The sequence below is a fragment of the Lutjanus erythropterus genome, chromosome 21 (genome assembly GCF_056507025.1).
Source record: "Lutjanus erythropterus isolate fLutEry1 chromosome 21, fLutEry1.hap2, whole genome shotgun sequence".
NCBI classification, from domain to species: Eukaryota; Metazoa; Chordata; class Actinopteri; order Lutjaniformes; family Lutjanidae; genus Lutjanus; species Lutjanus erythropterus.
Window position 1 is genome coordinate 30,935,514 of NC_139337.1, and position 8,497 is coordinate 30,944,010.

Consider the following 8,497-nt stretch of genomic DNA (forward strand, 5'->3'; position numbering starts at 1 on the left):
TTAGTTTATGTTTAAGTTTGTCTCTGGACCACTGGAGTAATTTAAGGACCTTCTGAGGGTCTCTGGACCAGCGTTTGGAAAACAAACTTTAAAATACTCCACTGCAGGAGTCCTGAGTTCAGCCACACGGTGTCGCTGTGGTTATTCCACATTGAAACACGCTCCTGAAGGGCCTGTCGGCGGGAGCGCGCGTGAATCTGTGAGGGTGTCCTCCTGAGAGACGCGTGTGACGGGGGCGCGCGCTGGTGAGAAGGTGAACAGGGAGAGAAACCAGACCACCGCCTCCTCACTGTGTGACTCCGCGTACTGGACTCATCACAGCGCGCCGTCTGGCTGCCTGTCTGTCCTGGATCAGACGGGGACCAGGTCGAGTCATGTCGGACTGTTCCAGGTGTCTCTTGGAGGATTGTTCGCACCTTTGGAAAAAAAAAAAAACTTTTTAACTCTTTCTGAGGTCTGAACGGTGAGTGAGGCCGCGCGTAAAGCTGCTGACCCACGTGCCAAACACTGGCGACATTTTTGCGCGTGAAAACCACAAACTTCAGCCTGCAGTTCGCAGTTTGGTGGAATTTGAGCGCACGTGCTTCCTGCTGAGGATGTCAGTCAGATGAGCGCGAGGCTGAGCTGCTGTAACCCTCCTCGCGCTGGATGGATGAGATGTGACCATGTCCTTTACGCACCGGCTCACCCTGCTCCTGCTGGCCTTCACCTTCATCCACACGGTCAGTTACTCATCACTATCATCATCATCACTGTCATTATTATTATTATTATTATTATTATTATTATTATTATTATTATTATTATCTCAGAGGAGACTCCACCAGGTGAACAGGGTTTTAATTAAAGTAATAATTGTTACTCTCCTGATTGATTACTTACACCCAACGATTATTTTCATTAGGGATGATTAATCAATTAATTGTTTGGTCCATTAAGTGTCAAAAATGGTGAGAAATGTTTCCTTTGACGTCCTCAAATGTCTCGTTTTGTCTCCAATCCCAAAATATTCAGTTTACTGTCAGAGAGGAGGAAAGAAACCAGAAAATATTCACATTTGAGAAGAAAGAAAAAATCTTTCACAACGATTATGTTTAATCAAAATTGTTGTCAATTAATTTAATAATTATTTAGTAATGGATTAATTGTTGCAGCTCTGCTTATATTAACTCATTAAAGACTAACAGTGTTTGAGTATATTTCATATTTAAGGGAAGAGAAATCTGATCATCAGATAAAGTCAGTTTAAGAATTCATCTTTAACTTTGACACTTTATTAGTCAAATGTTTGGATGTCTCTTATTTTCACTCCATAAATCAAAAAACACTGTCAAGAGCCATACAAACATTCATTTTTTTCCATGTTTATAGGAGTGAAATGTTTTATAAACCAGGCTTTTATTGATATATGAACAAACCTCCCTTGTAAAAATCATCAGAATATAGACAGAAATAAAACCGGAAAACTTCTGTCTGATTTCTGTCTCAGAGTCTGAAGAAAAAACTCTGAAACATTTTGCAGGACACCACAGCTGATTCTTTAGAATAACACAATTATTTTAACGTTGTTTCTGGAATTTTATGTTTAAATATGCAAACAAGGCCTCATCTCATGTTAACTTTGGTCAGTTTAGGAGAAATCTACAGACACAAAGTGCAGTAAAATGAAGTTGTTTTTTCCCACACGTCTTAAAGCAGCATCATTATTTTTTAAGTATGGAGCAAAACAAGTGTCTTTTACAAAAGTTCACAGAGACTGGGAAGCATTTAAAATTACAGCATGTGATGCTACATATTTAGTTTTAATTAGCTTAACAGCATAATTAGGTCATAATACTCCTAAAATAGTCACACAGTGAATTTATAGTGACCTTATGCTCCTTGATTTATTCTTGTTTCCTCTAATTATTCCACTGAGACAGTTATATGTGAAGCTTTTAAAATGAATTTAGGGAGTTCTAGTTATCTAGTAGTGTTTTTCTCCATCATGTAAACTTCCTCTGTGCTGCGTTCACTGTCATTAATTTGACACTGATTGGTCTGTAAATCAGCCTGCAGCCTCCCATTTCTAAACACCAGTGATAAACTTTACACTCTGCAGGCCGACTGTGTGAAAACATTAATTATAGATTCACTTTCTGGCTGCTGCTGCTTCATATTTAATGTTCGGGTCTGATTCACACTGTAGGACTCGTCTCTATTTTTAGACTCTGAGGCCTGGACCTTCAGTTCGTTTATAGAACTTAGTGTCTTTTTGAGAAGCTTAAAACCCAGGACTGCTCCTTTAGTGTGTTTGGATGCAACCAGGCAGCTCAAGTGGATGATTAACTCAAACATTTCTGTGGAGTAAAGCTGTAAAGGTGACGTCTGTGCTCCAAAAATCCACTCAAGACAGAAGAAAAGTGACTCACATAAGATTTTCCTGATGTAACCTGATTTTTCATTCATGTCTATGAGAAGAAAAGCAAAAAAAGACACTAAAGTCCCTCTATTATCTGTATTTATGAGCCCAAATCTTGATTTTTACTTACGTACGTCACAGGAAAGCATCAAAAAGCATCTTTTCCCTTTTTTGTTCCCTCTTAAGTAGATTTTTAGGTTGGAAAAAATATGTTATTCCATTCATTTGGCACATATTTCCCCCTGAAATTCAGTCTGGCATATATATTTTTTCTTCATCTCAATTATGAAGTAAAATAAGTTTTAATGAAGCACTGATGTGTCATAATTATACCACAAACTGCACCTTTAATGCTGCGTTCAGGGAACATTTTACAGCAGAACAGTAACAGTGTTTGTACCATAAATGACCTTCTTTATAGTGCTACGGGTATTAAAGGAATAGTTTGGGTTTTTTGAAGTGGCGGTCGACGCGGAGAAGCAGCAGGTTTGCAGGTGGAGGAAGCGAAGTAATGTACTGTATCACTTTAAGTGTACGCTGTATTTAGAATATTTTCATTTTTTTATGTTGATGTCTGACAAACTTTTCTGACAGAAAACTGCTGCTCTATAAACCAAATATTACTCGCTTCAAACAAACCAAACTGCATTGTCAAAATCAGTCATTTTAATTTGCCGAACACAGGAGTTGCTGGTTTACCGCTGCCTCCGTCAGTTTGTTTGTTTGAGTTTGGTGAATCTGAACTAACCTTTCAAGAACCAAAGTCACACAACAACACAAATAAACTAATTGATCAAGGCAGCAACTCCTGTGTTCTGAGAGATGAAATTACTGTTTTTGCCCAAGAAGTTTGGTTTGGATATGAACCTTCAACAAAAATCTCCATAAAAATCTGAATTTCATGTTTTGAAAAGTGATAAAACCCGACCAGCTGTTTTGACTGTGCGCCATCAGGAGATCTGTAGAAGCTCCACCAGGCTGCAGCAGCAGGGTTACAGTGTAATGACACTCGACTGCAGACACACACACACGCACGCACGCACGCACACACACCGGGGAGAGCAGCCTCTCTGAGCCATTAGCATTAGCTCAGGGAGGTCGGGGGTCTCTTTAACTCCTCTCCAGTGGAGAAATTATATGGAAATGAATAAAGGTTAAACAGTTTAAGATTCAAGTTTATCTAAAGAAGAAAAGTCAATTGTTTCAATTAAAAATTGTAGACTGGTAAAACATGAGAGTGTAAAGTGATTATTTCATTTGTCAAATTTAAAACTATGTAGCCTATACACCAAATATATTTTTTTAAATATTTTGTCATCTTAAATGTGCATCATAGCCTCCGTCTGTGGCTCGATGTCTTTTCCTCTAAATTTTGAAGGTGGCTCGTCTTCTTGAGTCTCTGTAAGAAAGTGATGGATGCCAAATCCAAAAATAAGTCTTCAGGGAAAGTAGAGAATTAAATAGTTTGGCTCCAGAAAGTTTTTTCCCCCTTTTTTTTTTGGCCAGAAATGGCTCTTTTTGGATCATAAAGGTTGCAGGGTTAGGGTGCAGTGGTGTTCCAGCTGCTTACAGCTGGTTCTCTCTACACACTGGAGCAGAGTGTGTGTGTTGTGTCACCTGCTGGTTTGAATTTCCATATTAATAGGTTAGAGCGTCACACAGGCGCGTCGTGTGTGTGTGTGTGTGTGTGTGTGTGTGTGTGTGTGTGTGTGTGTGTGTGTGTGTGTGTGTGTGTGTGTCAGGTGCTGCTGTCGCCACGCTTCATCTAGACCAGTGTTTCTTAGTCCTGGTCCTCAGGAACCCACTGCATGTTTTAGATGTTTCTCTGCTCCAACACACCTGATTGAAATGATCAGGTTGTTGTCAGGTTTCTGCAGAGGCTTGATGATGATCTGATCATTTGAATCAGGTGTGTTGGAGCAGAGAAACATCTAAAACATGCAGTGGGTCCCTGAAGACCAGGATTAAGAAACACTGATCCAGACAGTCAGAGACTCGCCTGTTTTTTCACGCGGTTCACAGCAAAAATACACGTTAAAATAGATCTGTTGACGGCCATACCGACATCATGTCAGTCCACATCTGTGCAAAATGTCACAGACATGAAAAAAAAAATTCTTTCTCTCTTTTCTCCCTCTATCCATTCATCCCTCCCTCCGTCTCTGAACTGAACTGATTGCATTCAGAAAACAGCTGTTCTCTTCCCTTCAAACTCTTCTGCAGACTCCATGTAGAAAGTCAGACCTTTCAGCAGCAGGAACACGGCGTGCGCGCGAGCTGCAGCAGTTCAGAGACGGTGCACTGCTCCGGCGTGTAGCATGAACACGCCGTTACGGTTGGTTAGCTTGGACTGCTGTCTGAGCAGCGCTATCAAACCACATCCCCCACAGTGGTTGTGCTTCACACTTCAAAAGAGTCAGGAGGAGCAGGCTGGTGTCACATGATCACAGAGACGGTCCACGCAACTGCAAAGTTGTTACAGCGTGTTTGTCAAGAAAAAAAAAACAGTGCAGATAATAAAAATTAGGGCTGCTTGATTGTGAAAATCATAGTCCCTATCATTTTATTTGATATTGAAATCATGATTATTAAACATGTAACTGACACCGCGGTGCCACATTAGATTAAATTCAGTCAACATGAGCTGAAACTGAACCTGGCAGGAAAGGAAGGAGATTTTTATAACACAAGACAAAACACAGCAGCACGGCGTGCAGCACAGTATTTGTTTTATTCTGATCATCGTGATTTAATGAGTCAGAGTTGTTGTTGAAATTGAAGCATGATTAATCGGCTGGCCTCGATAAGATTTGGTGTAAAGGTAACTCTGCTTCTTGTCACTGTGTGCATTTCTGTGACGTCACATGAGTTTATGATGGTGAACTAAACGGATCTGGTCTGAGTTTTGATTTGAACGACCGCTCCGTTGCACTTTTCCTTGTCGGAGATCATGTTTTTCCAAGTTCTGGGTACATGCATTGCAGCATTACACTTTAATGATGCATTCAGGGACTGTTTGACAGCAGAGCAGCTGAATGTTGTCCAACCTGAGCTGGTATGTATTTATTCTAAAGGTGAACGACTTCTGCTGCTTCTGCTGAGTTAAAACCATTTCATCAGCTCATTAGATTTTCTGTGTTTAAGAGATAACAGGAGAAAAAGTCTAAAAAAGGATATTTACAAACACTTTTACAAAATCAGTGCTTGAAGTTGAGCTGTGATAAACTGATTTAATCCTTGTTTTTGAGTTTTTCTGTTTCACTCTGCAGACTGACTGTTGTTTAAACCGTTGAACTTCAGCATGAAAAATCCTGCAGCCTGATGTCAGTAAATTGCCCTCGTGTTGCATTTAAAGACGAGAGAAACGAGGAAAAGCTGATTTTAGAGAGTCACTCGATCTCAGGAGACAGACTCATGTTTAGTTTGAAGCTTTAGTTCATGTGTGGAAACATGAGACTGGAGGGTTTCTTACATCAACGCTGCCGTGGAGTTTAAAACGTCCTCTTCATGTCCCAGTGAGAATTTATTTGGTGACGTGCAGCTAAAATCAATTTGGCTCATGAGAGGCCAAAGCAAAGATTTGCGAGCTGGAGTCACAGGAGGTCAGTGTTGTCATTTGTTCTGTTTTGTTTTGATTGGCTCACGGTCATCTTGAGTCTACGGCGGATCCATGACTGTCTGCGACCCACCAGAGTCACATCAGTGGACATCATCTGTACCGATGGTTTTTTTATTGTGGACGTTGCACGCTCAGGATCTGAGACAAACTGTGGTGCTTTTATTGTTCTCCGTAAACACATCGTGTCTTTTGGACGGAGTCGAGGCCAGGATTACACGTTCAGGTTCAGGATTACAAATTGGAAAAATTCATTCTTCTTTTTTATCCGTAATGGATCTGTGTGTTTCTGTTTGTGTATCAGAGCTCATTGGATGACAGAGATTATGTTGTTTGTTAGACGGCGGTGGATTAAATAAGGTCACACAGTTTGTCCTCTGACCTTTGCCACTTTCTATTTATACTTTTTGTTTTGAGAAGGAAAAGATGGAAACAGGAAAGACACGAATCCAAATAAGAAGTCTCTAATGAGTTGTAAAAGCAGTGAAGATCACGGCGCCCCCATGAGGCACACCTGGAGTTTACGTCACTGTTTATCATCCTGGAGTTGTGAAGAATTAGTTTTCATTATTAAAGCCGTGGTTTGGTATCACTGAGAAATAATTTCAGTTTATTGTAAGTCAGGAGTTCTGAGACGAGATTAAACTTCTGCACCACATCATGCAGTCAGATCTCAGAAAACCACTGATGGATAAAATGTTTAGGAAACAGTTCCTGAAGACAAACTATCGCAGACTGGGACTAATGCTGCATCACAGAACTGGAACTGAACATTTCTGACAAATGAACAAAATACACTCAGAAATTAAATGTCCTCAAACCTATTTTCCTTTTTTTTAAACAGAGAAATACAACCGTACACCTTCTGAATTTAAGTTTATCTCTTTTTACTGAACTAAAACGAGTTTAATTGGTTTGTTAACTCCTCGTAAAACACGCCTCTTTCAGACTTGAGGTTTGGGCAGCGGTGGCCCAGAGGTTAGAGAAGCGAGCAGAAGGTTCAATCCTCCGATCGACAGGATAAATCTGGGTGGGGAAAGTGAAAGGCGGCTCTTGCCCCTCCCTCATTACCACAGCTGAGGTGCCGTTGAGCGAGAGCCTCAACCCCAACCTTAACTCCAGTGGAGCTGCTCAGCGGCTGCAGATCAGACTGGTTTTACTGGGCAGCTTCCAGGAGTGAATGTGATCAGGACGTTCCTGCAAAAGAGAGACTCGCTCTCAGTGAATCTACCCTGAATAAATGAAGGTTCAAAAAGAACTCGACAGATAAACATGTAAAACGGCAGTCGACGAGATAATTTGTTGGGGAAAGAGTTAAGAACAATTTGAATAAAAAAACTTTGAGGCCCAGTGAATTGGAATCCGGCGCCGCCGCCGCTGCTGCAGCTCTGTGGAACGTTCAGCGTCCACAGACATGAAAGAGTTGTTTAAAAAAACACACACACACATTTTCCTCTTTCAGCGGTCAGTTGAAGCCAGAAGTGAGGTGATGTTTGATTGGTCGAAGCGATGAGATTACAGGTTGATCTGTCTGGCTGCAGATGACGGCGTGATGGAGCAGACAGAAGTAACGAAAGCTTAATGTGTGTGTGTGTGTGTGTGTGTGTATGTGTGTGTGTGTGTGGTATAAACACACTGACAGGTCTGACATGCTGCTGAGAGCGGCAGGGTTTCTCAGTGTAAACAGACCTCCCAGCACACACACACACACACACACACACACACACACACAGTATATCACTGAAGTCCATTGACACATGCGCTCATTTTGTCCGAGTGTGTTTCTCATTGTGCAGATTGTTTCGCGCTGCACTTTGTTTACACTCTGTTTGAGTGTGTGTCCTTGGTTACAGTCGGCGGTACCAGGACACGCATGCACACGCACACGCACATGCACACACGTACACACACGTACACACACTTACACACACGTACCAGCCTCCAGTTTGATGGTGACGGCAAAAGTGATCATTTGTCAGAGGCACCAAAATTTAGTTTGAAAGTTTGTTGGTACAGGAGCTGCTAACGAGGTGAGGCTTGTAACACAAATATAAATCTCCTGCTGAACAGTTTTACACTCGGCAGCTTGTTTTTTTTTTTTTTTTGTCAAGTTAATTCCAGCTCTCTGATTTGACATCAGTCTGAACCAAACTTCTTTCTTCTCTTAACTACAACTGATGACTTGGCAGTGAGATCGAGCGACGAGAAGTCAGACCTGGACTTTATTAACCTGAAACCTGGAAAAATCTTCTCCATGTGAGAATATCTTCATTTTAACAATCAAAGCTCTGTTCTTTTAAAATATTTACATTTCTTCCAACAGTTAATGAACCTCAGCAACCTGAGAGACGTAATGAAAACTAGTTTGGAAGTAAAATAACAGACCAGATTTGTTCACCCTGACATGAATCTGCTCGCACACGTGTCATATAAACTTTATTAAAGTTGGTAGAGAAACAAACACACTGAAGTTACGCCTG

The 8,497-nt window shown here is 41.1% G+C and overlaps 1 protein-coding gene across 1 annotated transcript in view; it reads left to right on the forward strand.

Annotated features, from left to right (window-relative positions):
• The first annotated feature begins 241 nt into the window (after window positions 1-241).
• Window positions 242-8,497, forward strand: part of LOC146307871 (vasoactive intestinal polypeptide receptor 2-like) — a 36,104-nt gene continuing 27,848 nt past the window's right edge. Inside the window, exon 1 of the mRNA XM_084747361.1 lies at window positions 242-722. Coding sequence (XP_084603487.1) covers window positions 666-722 — 57 coding nt within the window. The 5' untranslated portion in view covers window positions 242-665. The remainder of the gene's footprint in view (window positions 723-8,497) is intronic.